This window comes from Centruroides vittatus, unplaced genomic scaffold, assembly GCF_030686945.1.
Source record: "Centruroides vittatus isolate TY-2023 unplaced genomic scaffold, ASM3068694v2 contig_717, whole genome shotgun sequence".
Lineage (NCBI taxonomy): Eukaryota > Metazoa > Arthropoda > Arachnida > Scorpiones > Buthidae > Centruroides > Centruroides vittatus.
The window spans coordinates 3,602,580-3,618,031 of record NW_027122456.1 but is presented as its reverse complement, the minus strand read 5'-3'; the positions used below and the strand labels follow the sequence as shown (position 1 = coordinate 3,618,031).

Sequence of the window (15,452 nt, the reverse complement as noted above, 5' to 3'; positions counted from 1 at the left end):
TCAGGGTCCATTATATGGTTTTATGTATGAAAATTTATAAGTTGTGAAAGGGCGCAAGTTGGTGTACACGGTGATGTAAGTGTCTTTTCGAATAGTAACAGGAATTCTAATTTTTTTCGTGACTATTTTGAATGCTCTTTCAACAAATAATCCATTTTATGGTTAAATTTTACAATTGGGATCCCTCTTTTGCCTTTAAAAGCTCATATTTTAGAATTATAGATTCCTCCATCACGATACTATCGATAGTGCAGGCGCCGCCATCTTTTTTTCTTTCACTGTCGTTCCTAAATGCCTACAAACAGCAGCACACTCCCGTAGTAGCGGAGACGCAGAGCGACCGCTACTACGAACGCACGCATAACGTCACCACTCGGCCAAGCAACATGGGCATGGCACACTACGGAGCAACTTTACGATCGCATTGTATAGAGTATTTAAGAGTAAATATAATTTTCGTTTTCATTTTCGTCCGATGAATAAATATTTTTTTTTTTTTTTAAACAATTAAAAGACAGTCGTTCCAAAAATTAGACGATCACCATTTTCATTTTCCTTTAGTGTTCCAGAACCAAGAATCAGACAGCCAGACCTTTCTTTGTAGGCTACGTAGCTGCCCCTTCTAAAAAGAGTTCCTTAAAAATACACAGAAAACCAATTAAAATCAAGTAAATTTCTTAAAATCGGAATGGTAGATCTTACGACATCTTGTGATGATTCATCCGTATCTATTCGGGATTTCGACTCCTTTTATCTTATACAATATTTTCGTTTTCATTTTCGTCCGATGAATATATATATATTTTTACAAAGTAAATATAATATTAAATACAGGTACTCCTCACTTTACGACCGAGTTCCGTTCCGACGAGACTACGTCGTTAAGCGAATTCGTCGATAAGCGAGGAGCTTGCGCCGGGAATATAGGATCGTTGTAAAATTATACAAATTATGCAACAAACTTCAAATTTATTCATAAAAAGACTATTATAGTACGCTATTAGCCTATTATAGTACTATAAGATTAATTATAGTACGCTTAGTGCGCATGTCACCATCCGCCACTGACTGACACTCAAGCTGAGAAAGGGGATTCCCCGAATTTCAGGCCGAAACTCGATTGGTCGTAAGTGCGAGTGGTCGTTAGGCAGATAGGTCGTAAAGTGAGGAGTACCTGTACGCAATGGGAGATCACAACCAAAATCAATTTTGTCAATCTTAAATTTTTTATTGAACGAACAATTTATGATTTTATTATCAGTGTAACTTTTTTGTTATTAGTCAATATGAATGTATGTTAAGATTAGTATGGATGTTAATGATATAGTATACTATAGTTACTGACAAGGACGACGCCAGCCAATGGGTAAGGGGGGGCAAGATGATGTAAATTGATAGAGGATATGAATTGTATGTAGGTAAAATAGAAACGATTCATAAAGTTTTAATCATTTACTATGTACCGAAAAAGAAATATTTCAAATAAAACATTTTCTTTAACTTACAAGAAGCCTAAGAAGATTATTTTAATTAAAACTTAGCATTTAAATAACTTTTTCGAATTTCTAGCGGAGGGCAACTGCCCCTCTGCCCCCCCCCCTGGCGACGCTCTTGGTTACTGACACATATTATTGACAGTAATGAAAGACTAGTTTCATAAAAAAAGGGAATTAATAATCGTCAAAATAGTATGCGTTGACGGCATGATGGTCGAGCGGTTAAGGCCCCGGCCTATCGCTAGACTGGAATCAGCATAAACCTGATTTCACTCGAGATATCTATCTTTATCTCCCTTCTCACTTGATTTATAATCTCTAAAATGTATTAGCATTAAGCCCTATGTATAGAAGTATTTCTTCAAAATTTCAAAACTTTTAGTCCCTGATATCTTGAGATATAATGCAAAATAAATGCAGAGACACTAACACATAGACACACGCCAATAGAATTTTTATAAGTTTTTTTTTTTCTTTACATTTTTAGCTCGTCCAGAAATGCAAAATAAAAATAAAAAATAATTGAGGGAGGTCAAAATTTGTCCGATCGTCATCTTTCCCTCTGTTAGGCTTCAAAGACCCTTTCGGTGTGCATGGCTTTGAATACCGTATTTTACGGACTATAAGACGCACTTTTTTCTTCGAAAAATTGCCTCCAAAATTCAGGTGCGTCTTATAGTCCGTAAAATACGGTAAATGTCGCTTTACAGCTGTGCACAAATTTGAAATAAAAAGTATTGAGAGAATATTTACAGCATCTGTTATATTTTGTTGAGTCATTTTTTTTCATTTCCTTTTTTTTTAATCTTTACGCTGTGTCATAGGGAATTTTTTCGTACTTATCACGGATTCGGTTGGGTTTATGCGACCAGACGGCGAGACTGAATCCAACGATATCAGAATCATTTCTGCATCAGTCATCCATTAAACTTTCCGAGATAATGTGGACTCCACTGTGGATTTCCAGAGAAACAGTTTGGTACCTTTACAGTCTTTGTCATCTGTCTATCTTCTCACGATATTGAATAAATGATTTAGTCTTAAAAATAAATATTATGATATTTGTATCAATCTTCCTACACAGTTTACCTGACGCATCATTACATAATATTGCTATTTTTTTTTGTAAGTATATTAATATAAATAAAAATAGAAACAATAGAAAAACAAACAAACAAAAAAAAAGATAACAGAGTTTTACAATAATATGATACAGTAATAGAAATATCACAAAAAATAAATAAATACAAATGATAATTAAAAAGTTTATTCTGCATTTGTTTTCGTAAAGTAACGACCGAATGAATGCCTTTTAACATTTCTAATTTAACACTTAAAAATTAAACTGTTAATTTAATTCGTTCAATTTATTCTCTCCTAAAATGGACTGTACAGTCAAGACTAGCGTTCTCTTATCGCAGAACAGTTAATTTACAGCTATATCTTATCAAAATTGTGCTAGTTGATGCCGGTTTGTTTATTTATAAACTGAAAATTAGTTTTGCTTCCATTTTAGGACAATAGCATAACTACAATTTTGAGGCCTTTGCAAAAATATTTCTGTAGTTCTCATCACTCTAAGAAAAACGAAAACAGTAATTTTTCAATAGTATTTTTACTGTAAATTAGATAATAAAAAAAAACTTTATTTGATAATTATATATGCACTTTTTAAAATATTAAAAATATAAGTTTTTAGTTTCCAAGTATTGTGGAGTCAGCCAAGTCTGTGGAGGTTCTGCCGAGCCTCTATTGCTTTCTAATATTCCCTCAGAGGATACAAATTTATTGCTTCGTTAATCGGGCCTGACAGAAAGGTTTATTCAAGAGAACAGTGTTACAATATGTAAGAATGTGATTAATGAAAAATCAGTATCAAGTATTTTATGAATTTCGGCGTCTATCGTGGTCCCCACATTCATCGATGTAACGCACATCCAGAATTTGTAGGATCATATCAAATCTCGGATTCGTCATCGACACGGCTCTTAATGAATCTAATAAAGCTGAAGGCAAATCTTATCCTCAATGATATTAAATATTTATATTTACTGTATGTTAGGATAAATTGTCGCTGTAATTGCAGCTACTGTATTTTAAAGTGTAGGCCTATATAGTGTTTTATTATATATATTGCATATATAATGATGGTACATCCTCTATAAACATATTAGATATGAAACTTTACCATTAATTTGGTATAGTTAGACATTTTTGAATTTATTTTAATGTACAGGATAGTTTCTAGTATAGCGATTTCATGTTCCAGAGGTTGATGATAGTAGTAGTAGTATGGGGATTGAATCTGCATATTACTATCATTGCAATACGTTCTCTTAGATCTTTATCAATTATTGTTTACGGAAAAAATTTTGGGACTTATATTAATGTTTTTGGTCCAGTTTTGAATCTAAATAAATTAATTTTTTAATCGCATTTCTATTGTTTAAATTTTCAGACAACAGTTAAATATATTAGCTTATGGGCAGATCCAACGAAGAATTACAAGGTCTTAACACTCCCCGTTGACACGAACAGTTAAAATTTATTTGTTCGAACTTCAAAACATTGTTTTTAAAAACATTTACGATAACAAATTATCGGACCATCCGCAATACAACCGTCGTGCACGTGTTAATAAAAGTTACTTATTATAATAATTCAAATATAAGTCTAAAAACTTTTATTCCACAAAATAAAAATAAATCAAATATTTACAGAACACATATAATATTGTATTTTACAAAATACACAGCATATTAAGAATGTTAATACAGTTAAACGTTACAGAGTATAAAACATTAACAAGTTAATCGAATATTTTAATAATATTCCAGAAAATATCACCGAAATTTCTTTTTAACTTTGACTTATTAAGTTTTTTAACAGGATTAGTACCTGGTGAGACCCTTCCGAAATTTCCACGACTAGTAATTGCTCGAGAATTCCGATCAGTCTGAGCGAAACAATTATTATTATTATTATTTACAGTTTCTATCGCATCACGAACGACTATGCTATGAAAACATCTGGCATTTTCACCTAACAAAGAACAATGATTTAACAATAAGCAACATTTACAATCTCGATTAGCCCAAGTCTTTAACGCTTCAATTATAACGGCTCTGGAAGGAATCTGTAGAGTTGATCTGCAAATGATGTCTTTTATTACTTCAACTTCTAAATTGATAAAGTCTTTTCCTTTGATGATGTTTTCGGCATGAATATCGATGATATTCAAGCATTTATTAATGAGTTCGTTTTTAAAATTGTCTGTATTATGGGATCCGTTGGAAAATTTTAATTGGCGATATACGCACAACACGTTGCTTTCGTTTATATTCTGTAGAAGGAACGACAGACATCTTCTGACCACGTCCTGCATAATTAGCTTTTCCGCAGCTTTCAGCATATTTAGAGCGACTGGTACCGACTGAATACGGAGTTCTCGAGTGTCCATGTAGCTAAATTAATTAGAATTGAAAGTTAAAAATAGTTTAATTTGAGTTTTATATGAAAACAACATGCAGCAAATTTACAACCTGAATAAATTCTCGGCGGCATCAACGCTGATATCCGGAATCTGGAAAATGTCGACATTTTTTCCATTTGCCAATTTTAAATCGCGATCCGAAACTTCGGTTAACTTTTCCGCTGTTTCAAGTTTAGATTCTTTCTCAACTGATGTTACAGGTAAATTAGTGGAAGAAATTTCTCCATTCTGGACAGCTTTTTTATCGTTGTTTGGTTTTGATTCCTTTCGTGTCTTGATTTGAATCCTTAATAACATCTCCGTCTATAAAAAGTAGATTAAATTAAAAAAAATAAAGATTTATAAATAGTTCGAGTTTAATATTGCGTCTAAATATTGCAACTTAAGAGATAACCACAAATGATCTAAGAAATATTTAAGTAAACTTAAACAAACAGATAATTGAATTTATCAATCTATTTAGATTTCGAAATTCGTTGAAATATAACCCGCAATAGAATCTGTGAGAAGTGCAAAATGCGGTGAAGCATAAAAGACCCGACCTAATTGAAACGTTTAATTCATTCGATCTTTATCCCATTCATTCTTTTGTTTATTAACAGTTATTATTTTGAACGATAAGAAGTATTCATGAATCTAAAATAGTAATAGATAATAATTCGAAAACAACTAAATTCTATGAATCTCTTATATCGTCTTTAGACTTATTAAGCAATTTCTTTTAATTAATGCTCTATTAAATAAATTCAATTAGGTTTAATTGCTTAACTTCTCGAAAAAAATCTTCCTAGTGGCGACAATTACTTAATATCTAAGTTTTGCACGAAGTTTAGACAATGATTATATAATAACGAACTAAAATAAAGAGCATTAATTATGCAATTTCCGACCCGCAAAATTTAGTTAAGATAATTTTTTCCGTTAAATTTCAAAATTTAGTAAATTTATCTAAAAATAACTTATAAAATTCCTTAAATGGTATTTTCTTCGTTTAACAAACAATTATTTGTCTGTAAATGATATTTTCTACGTCCATAGAAGTATAAATTCAACGCGATGAATCAACGATCAATGAATCAATTATAAAACTAAATTCGGTTTCGAAGGAGATAAACTGTAGTAAATTATATCGTAATGGGAGAAATACTCAAACAGTTCTATTTACATTAATACAAAAATAATTTACCTGTTGTGTGTCGTTTTCTGTAGAAGGTGTGGGAGGAATAACGAACTTTTTCGAGAAGCGAACAATGGTGCCATTTTCCTCCATCTCGTTTTCCATCCGCATTATCGCTACGACAGTCCCAGAATAAACAGAAAATATTCAATTCTACTTTATTTAAGGCGCCAGAAACTACTTAATGGTTTGATAGGGTTGCGAGTACTCGACTAACAACCAATCGCATACAAGTAGGTTATTCTCGTTTTTTTAATCGAAGATGACCTTCGCCGGACGAAGGATAACACTTCCGCAAATTCAAATTGGTCGTTAAAAATATTGTTAGAAAATTTAAATGAGTCCGTTGTAGACATTATTTGTAAATTTAAGTACTATAAACACAATATCATTTTTTCATTTTCTATTTTTACAAGTAAGATGCGATTAGCGAAAGTGTATAGAAATTTAACATCAGTCTGTAAATAACTTTAACGAATATAAATCCGCACAGGCTACATATATAATCTTTTTTTTTATTTAGGAAACTTCTTAACGTTCAAATTGAAACATGTTCTTAATAATTAATGAATTAAAACTTTTCTCAATAATGAGAGTATTGTATAAAAATGTCAAAGTATATTTTGTAGTAGGATGCTTTTAATTAATAATGTTTATGGTGTGAAAATGATATAACTCCTACCGGTTGTCGAGAGACAGATGTTTTATAACGGATTATAAAAGATAAAAAAAAAAAAGAAAGGAAAAACCGGACGTTAAAAGTTTTTCGTTTATGCTTTGTTTAGTCAGTTAACTGATAGCCAAACCTGATAAAAACTTGTTTTAAAAACCGTCGATGATAATATTTTCGTGTGAGGTATCTTTTGTTGTAACGGCTTTTGTCAGTCAAATTGAGTGTTTTCTTATTTATACTTAATTTATATTGCATTTGACTGCAATTAAACAAAAATTGTATTCTTTATTATGAAATTTTCTCTAATTATCTCGTACGAGTGTCTATTATCGGCAATTTGGAGACAGTAATTGATCAAAATGCTGTTATTAATTGACGGACGTAATTATCGTCTGATTTTAATGATAATTGACTTTATGTTCCATTCCCGTACATATTGTTTTAAAGCATTTCGATAAAATCATCCATCAAAAGTAAGCGTAAATTATGAAACGATAAATAATTCACGAGATAAAAAAAACACGTTATAATAATTAAATCAAATGCTGTTTTTGTATATATTCTTATCATTGAAACGGTCAAGAGATGAAGGAAGTTATGATTCATTTCTACACTTATGAAACAAGTTAAATCTTGACGAATATAATTTTACTGTATTTTTTTAATTTAATAGTTTTAAATATGTGATAAACGTGCGGCTGAAGTAAAAATTTTAAACATGCAAGAACAAAACAATTGTTCTGTGTAATGAATTTCAGAATAGTTTATTTTGTAGTGAACTATAATTTGTTACAAATTTATATAAGTATCCCATAGACTATAGTAAAAAGATAAAAGTTTATATTTAGAGTTTCGTACACCGATTGTAAATTTTAAAAAATGCATAAAAATCTCCTTTTAATAGGTCAACGCCTGTATATTGTTTCCGCTCTACGTTCATTAATTAATGAAGCCCCCTTCGCTTTACTACTATAGAATAAATCCAAATTTTAATGTTTAAATCCTATAATTTTTTAAATGGAATTGTCAAAGAATTCCAGCTCTTTCGAGATTAACACGTGTAGATTACCAAAATATTCGTTATATCAAAGTACAGGCGTACGATAGAGAGACTAAATCTCTCTTGCAAGGTCAAAGGTAATTTTGAAAATACGGGCTCTTATTTTGCATAGCAAAACGTGTGAAAGTTTTTGAAAATAAAAGAAATTAGAATATCTAAGAAATATTTAATCACGCTTTTCTAGGGACAGATAGATAGGGCATGTGTCTTATCTCGAGTGGGGTCGGACTTAATGACGATTTTACTCGTTATTAGCATTTACAGTTTTGGTTTTATTAGCATTTACAGGATAGAGATGATTTTATAAAACCTCTATCCTCAAAATTAAACTTTTTTACATTTTACAATAATTAATAATATAAAAAGTTTTTAAAATAAAATGCCATAACACCGGGAAAGTTAACTCGTTTCTGGATTGTTGTCCATCTCGCAATTAAAAAAGCAATAAGCTCAAAGCTAAAAACAATCCAAATTAAAGCAACCGAAATTATATTTCATCTGATCAATTATTTTTATATGACGCGTTTCATAGTATCTGGGATTGCGTTGCTCTCTCTTTCACTATAAAATCTTTTATCACAATTAAATCTCTTAAACCCTACGATATGGGAAAGTCTCGTTAATTCGAACTCGGATAGTTCGAAATTCCGTTAGTTCGTAACTGTACTTTTGTCTCGGCCGGGGAAATTTACACGTTAAGGAATTCGGTTAGTTCGAAATTCGAAGTGTTTTTCTGTCCGTACAGTTAACTTGTTCGTTTAGAGCAGCGTTTTTAAACTTTTCTATTATCTCACGGTACACTCGAACCTATAATTAAATTTCCGCAGAAAAATCATGTGATTTAAAGTTGTGTTTGTAAACATTTATCGCCATGTTACTTGCCACTTCACTTAATTCTTTTTGTCTATGTACTTTGCGAATTAATAAAACATTATTGTCGTTCCTCAAATTAAACAATAGTTACTTAAATTAATCATATTCATTTGCATAAGAAAAGCAATTAGGCTAACATTAAGTCTTAATTTGCATTTAAAAGTGTCACGATAACTGCCTTTAGAAACTTGCCCGATGTTCCGCTATTCCTAAGTTAAATTAATTTGAACTAAACGTGAACAATTGCACATACACTTTCGATTTAAAGAAAATTTCATTTTAAATGAAATAACCCGGTGTTTGGCGCACGTAATTTTGCTTGTGAATAAAAATTTTTACTACATTGTTTATACGTTTATTTTTTTTATAACAATGAAAAACTCGAATAATCAATTTAAAGAGGTTTTAATTTTGACATGTACACTTATTGTTCTTGGGCTTCTTTCGAAAATAAATTATTTAATCATCTTCAAAACTTAGCACCCCTACAATCCTCTCGAGGCACACCAGTTGAAAACCATTGGTTTAAGATCGAAGTGCCTCCATACTATAAGAGAACAAAAGACCAAGAACAGCTCTAATCTTTGTTTTTGCTTTTACAGTCGCTTTGCCCATGGGCTAACCTTTTTTTCACTTATGTAGTAAAATACGGCTGGTTTCGGGATTGCAAGATTGAGCTACGAGTAGCAGATTGAGATATTTGTAGGGCTCTAGGCTAGTATATTTATGCGAATTACTAATTTTTTGGCCAATTTAAAAAGGAATTTAGGCTACATTTAGAAGAATTATGCTTTAATTTTTATTGAGGCGGAGCGTTAGCGAAACCTCTTTTATGTGGCTTACAGAATTGGGTTCGTTCTCAAAATCTGTTCGATCGACTTTGATTAAATTTTGCTGTTTTCCATTAATTGCGACGAGGAATCTAAAAATGTAACGAAAGTCCATTTAAATGTAAAAAATCGGAGTCCCCGACTTCGTTTTCGCTATACAAAGGTGTTAAGTTGACAATGTCCGTGCTCTCTGATGCCTCGGTGCGTGCCTAACGGAATGCATTGCAAAAACACAAAATCAGCATTGCGTGCGCCCAGCGAATATAGGTACGAAAACAAACAAAACACAAGATTTGTTCTTTGATCGCCTTTCCGTGGTGGCATGTGCAAGGATCGCCTCTTCTGTGCTTGAAAAGTGCAGGGATTGTTTCTTTCTTTCCAGCTCTGCCTCAATTCTATCGCGATATGACAAGCCACGCGATGCCCTACTAAACCTTATCTGGTATCTGTGTCTATCTCACAGGGAACCTGCTACTTATCTTCACATTTAAATTATTATTATTTTATTATTTTTATTTAACGAAAATTGTCTTCTGTATGCGTAAACGTATTCCGTTTGCTTAATAAATTACGTCAATTACCTGGTATTTGGCATATTGTACAGAAATACGTAGGTAAATCTCGGATAATTCGAAGTAGAAATTATTTCGTCCTATCAATTTCCAACTAACGAAGATTTCCTGTATAAAGAAAATATCATGTCAATAAGACATTAATGTATTAATCTTTTACAATGGAATTAAACAAACTACAGTAGACTCCGGTATAACGCGCTCCCATAAAACGCGAATTCGTACAACGCGACGAAAAAATTGCGACTAGTTCTCATACAGCGCGATAAACAGTCCCGTATAACGCGTAAGATAAATTTAACATTTTTACATAGTTTCTAATTTTTTGTTTATAAAAGCGAATATATGCACTTACCTGTTGTTTATATATGAATAGTGAAGCTGATAGTTTAAAGAAGTAGCAGTTTATAAAAAAAATAATAATACATACTCATTTAAAGATATAAAAGGAAAATAATTTTATTCAACTTAAAATAAAATTATGCACTTCACTGTTTAACATTTATTCACTATCGGAAGTATCAAAAATAAGTTCCAACGATGCCGTTTTGTTAATATTGGTTGTACAGTACAGATTTATTGACAACCGTTACAATTTACAGACTCCTGAATTTGCATAAATTGATCTGTCTCGTATAACGCGATTTCCTACGACGTGGAACACACCCGCGTTATACGAGAGTCTACTGTATAGTAATAAAAAGTACAGAAAAAAATTAAATAGAAAAATGAATAAATCGATCCAATTTGTTTATAAAGTACCGGATATTCATTCATTTATTTAGTAAGGTACAGTACATTTGTACATATGCTTATGGCATTACCAAGTTAAAGCAGACACAATAGGTTTATAGGAGTTCCCGAGTTTGTAGATTATAAATAAAAGTAAATATGAGAGTAAACATACAAATTTAACTGGAATGATATAATTACTATAAACAAGAAAAAAAAAACACGACAATAAATTCTGCATGAAGATGCAGTGTCTTGCTGCAAACTTGAGCAGAGGCATAACTCAAGCCTCTTTGGTCGGAATATGTTACTAAAATATGTGGCCAGGATATATTCAAAAATTCAATTAGATGTTTTAATTCTATCTCTTGAGGCTTGAGTTATGCCTCTGCTCAAGTTTGCAGCAAGACACTGCATCTTCATGCAGAATTTATTGTCGTGTTTTTTTTTTCTTGTTTATAGTAATTATATCATTCCAGTTAAATTTGTATGTTTACTCTCATATTTACTTTTATTTATAATCTACAAACTCGGGAACTCCTATAAACCTATTGTGTCTGCTTTAACTTGGTAATGCCATAAGCATATGTACAAATGTACTGTACCTTACTAAATAAATGAATGAATATCCGGTACTTTATAAACAAATTGGATCGATTTATTCATTTTTCTATTTAATTTTTTTCTGTACTTTTTATTACTATACAGTAGACTCTCGTATAACGCGGGTGTGTTCCACGTCGTAGGAAATCGCGTTATACGAGACAGATCAATTTATGCAAATTCAGGAGTCTGTAAATTGTAACGGTTGTCAATAAATCTGTACTGTACAACCAATATTAACAAAACGGCATCGTTGGAACTTATTTTTGATACTTCCGATAGTGAATAAATGTTAAACAGTGAAGTGCATAATTTTATTTTAAGTTGAATAAAATTATTTTCCTTTTATATCTTTAAATGAGTATGTATTATTATTTTTTTTATAAACTGCTACTTCTTTAAACTATCAGCTTCACTATTCATATATAAACAACAGGTAAGTGCATATATTCGCTTTTATAAACAAAAAATTAGAAACTATGTAAAAATGTTAAATTTATCTTACGCGTTATACGGGACTGTTTATCGCGCTGTATGAGAACTAGTCGCAATTTTTTCGTCGCGTTGTACGAATTCGCGTTTTATGGGAGCGCGTTATACCGGAGTCTACTGTAGTTTGTTTAATTCCATTGTAAAAGATTAATACATTAATGTCTTATTGACATGATATTTTCTTTATACAGGAAATCTTCGTTAGTTGGAAATTGATAGGACGAAATAATTTCTACTTCGAATTATCCGAGATTTACCTACGTATTTCTGTACAATATGCCAAATACCAGGTAATTGACGTAATTTATTAAGCAAACGGAATACGTTTACGCATACAGAAGACAATTTTCGTTAAATAAAAATAATAAAATAATAATAATTTAAATGTGAAGATAAGTAGCAGGTTCCCTGTGAGATAGACACAGATACCAGATAAGGTTTAGTAGGGCATCGCGTGGCTTGTCATATCGCGATAGAATTGAGGCAGAGCTGGAAAGAAAGAAACAATCCCTGCACTTTTCAAGCACAGAAGAGGCGATCCTTGCACATGCCACCACGGAAAGGCGATCAAAGAACAAATCTTGTGTTTTGTTTGTTTTCGTACCTATATTCGCTGGGCGCACGCAATGCTGATTTTGTGTTTTTGCAATGCATTCCGTTAGGCACGCACCGAGGCATCAGAGAGCACGGACATTGTCAACTTAACACCTTTGTATAGCGAAAACGAAGTCGGGGACTCCGATTTTTTACATTTAAATGGACTTTCGTTACATTTTTAGATTCCTCGTCGCAATTAATGGAAAACAGCAAAATTTAATCAAAGTCGATCGAACAGATTTTGAGAACGAACCCAATTCTGTAAGCCACATAAAAGAGGTTTCGCTAACGCTCCGCCTCAATAAAAATTAAAGCATAATTCTTCTAAATGTAGCCTAAATTCCTTTTTAAATTGGCCAAAAAATTAGTAATTCGCATAAATATACTAGCCTAGAGCCCTACAAATATCTCAATCTGCTACTCGTAGCTCAATCTTGCAATCCCGAAACCAGCCGTATTTTACTACATAAGTGAAAAAAAGGTTAGCCCATGGGCAAAGCGACTGTAAAAGCAAAAACAAAGATTAGAGCTGTTCTTGGTCTTTTGTTCTCTTATAGTATGGAGGCACTTCGATCTTAAACCAATGGTTTTCAACTGGTGTGCCTCGAGAGGATTGTAGGGGTGCTAAGTTTTGAAGATGATTAAATAATTTATTTTCGAAAGAAGCCCAAGAACAATAAGTGTACATGTCAAAATTAAAACCTCTTTAAATTGATTATTCGAGTTTTTCATTGTTATAAAAAAAATAAACGTATAAACAATGTAGTAAAAATTTTTATTCACAAGCAAAATTACGTGCGCCAAACACCGGGTTATTTCATTTAAAATGAAATTTTCTTTAAATCGAAAGTGTATGTGCAATTGTTCACGTTTAGTTCAAATTAATTTAACTTAGGAATAGCGGAACATCGGGCAAGTTTCTAAAGGCAGTTATCGTGACACTTTTAAATGCAAATTAAGACTTAATGTTAGCCTAATTGCTTTTCTTATGCAAATGAATATGATTAATTTAAGTAACTATTGTTTAATTTGAGGAACGACAATAATGTTTTATTAATTCGCAAAGTACATAGACAAAAAGAATTAAGTGAAGTGGCAAGTAACATGGCGATAAATGTTTACAAACACAACTTTAAATCACATGATTTTTCTGCGGAAATTTAATTATAGGTTCGAGTGTACCGTGAGATAATAGAAAAGTTTAAAAACGCTGCTCTAAACGAACAAGTTAACTGTACGGACAGAAAAACACTTCGAATTTCGAACTAACCGAATTCCTTAACGTGTAAATTTCCCCGGCCGAGACAAAAGTACAGTTACGAACTAACGGAATTTCGAACTATCCGAGTTCGAATTAACGAGACTTTCCCATATCGTAGGGTTTAAGAGATTTAATTGTGATAAAAGATTTTATAGTGAAAGAGAGAGCAACGCAATCCCAGATACTATGAAACGCGTCATATAAAAATAATTGATCAGATGAAATATAATTTCGGTTGCTTTAATTTGGATTGTTTTTAGCTTTGAGCTTATTGCTTTTTTAATTGCGAGATGGACAACAATCCAGAAACGAGTTAACTTTCCCGGTGTTATGGCATTTTATTTTAAAAACTTTTTATATTATTAATTATTGTAAAATGTAAAAAAGTTTAATTTTGAGGATAGAGGTTTTATAAAATCATCTCTATCCTGTAAATGCTAATAAAACCAAAACTGTAAATGCTAATAACGAGTAAAATCGTCATTAAGTCCGACCCCACTCGAGATAAGACACATGCCCTATCTATCTGTCCCTAGAAAAGCGTGATTAAATATTTCTTAGATATTCTAATTTCTTTTATTTTCAAAAACTTTCACACGTTTTGCTATGCAAAATAAGAGCCCGTATTTTCAAAATTACCTTTGACCTTGCAAGAGAGATTTAGTCTCTCTATCGTACGCCTGTACTTTGATATAACGAATATTTTGGTAATCTACACGTGTTAATCTCGAAAGAGCTGGAATTCTTTGACAATTCCATTTAAAAAATTATAGGATTTAAACATTAAAATTTGGATTTATTCTATAGTAGTAAAGCGAAGGGGGCTTCATTAATTAATGAACGTAGAGCGGAAACAATATACAGGCGTTGACCTATTAAAAGGAGATTTTTATGCATTTTTTAAAATTTACAATCGGTGTACGAAACTCTAAATATAAACTTTTATCTTTTTACTATAGTCTATGGGATACTTATATAAATTTGTAACAAATTATAGTTCACTACAAAATAAACTATTCTGAAATTCATTACACAGAACAATTGTTTTGTTCTTGCATGTTTAAAATTTTTACTTCAGCCGCACGTTTATCACATATTTAAAACTATTAAATTAAAAAAATACAGTAAAATTATATTCGTCAAGATTTAACTTGTTTCATAAGTGTAGAAATGAATCATAACTTCCTTCATCTCTTGACCGTTTCAATGATAAGAATATACTCGTATATGTTACAGTAAAAACCCGTTTTTAGTGAAAACGCGTTTTAACTAGTTGAAACTAGTTTTTACTGGATGTCATTGTTAAAACTAGAATTTACTGCTAGTCAAAAATGAATTTGAGTTAAAACTAGTTTTAACTAGACAAAACAGGTTTTAACAAAATGGCTTAGTAAAAATTGTTTCGACCAAGGTCATTCAGCTAACACGTTCCTATAGTGCAGGCATGTCAAACACGCGGCCCGTGGGCCGCATGCGGCCCTCCGACACATGGGTTGCGGCCCGCCGAGACTTTTTAAAAATTTTTAAATATCAAGCTTTGACGCTTGAAGTTGGAAAGTTTGAACTTTTTTGAACTGTACGATTCCCGCCCTT

The 15,452-nt window shown here is 31.8% G+C and overlaps 1 protein-coding gene across 1 annotated transcript; it reads right to left on the bottom strand.

Annotated features, from left to right (window-relative positions):
• Positions 1–4,188: 4,188 nt before the first annotated feature.
• Positions 4,189–6,330, bottom strand: LOC136980608 (uncharacterized). The gene is made up of 3 exons (XM_067276748.1): positions 6,176–6,330; positions 5,039–5,292; positions 4,189–4,960 (listed from the first exon to the last, which is right to left on the bottom strand). Exons 1-3 carry the CDS (start codon positions 6,275–6,277, stop codon positions 4,306–4,308), a joined length of 1,011 nt encoding a protein of 336 aa, XP_067132849.1. The 5' UTR covers positions 6,278–6,330; the 3' UTR covers positions 4,189–4,305.
• Between the last annotated feature and the right edge of the window lie 9,122 nt (positions 6,331–15,452).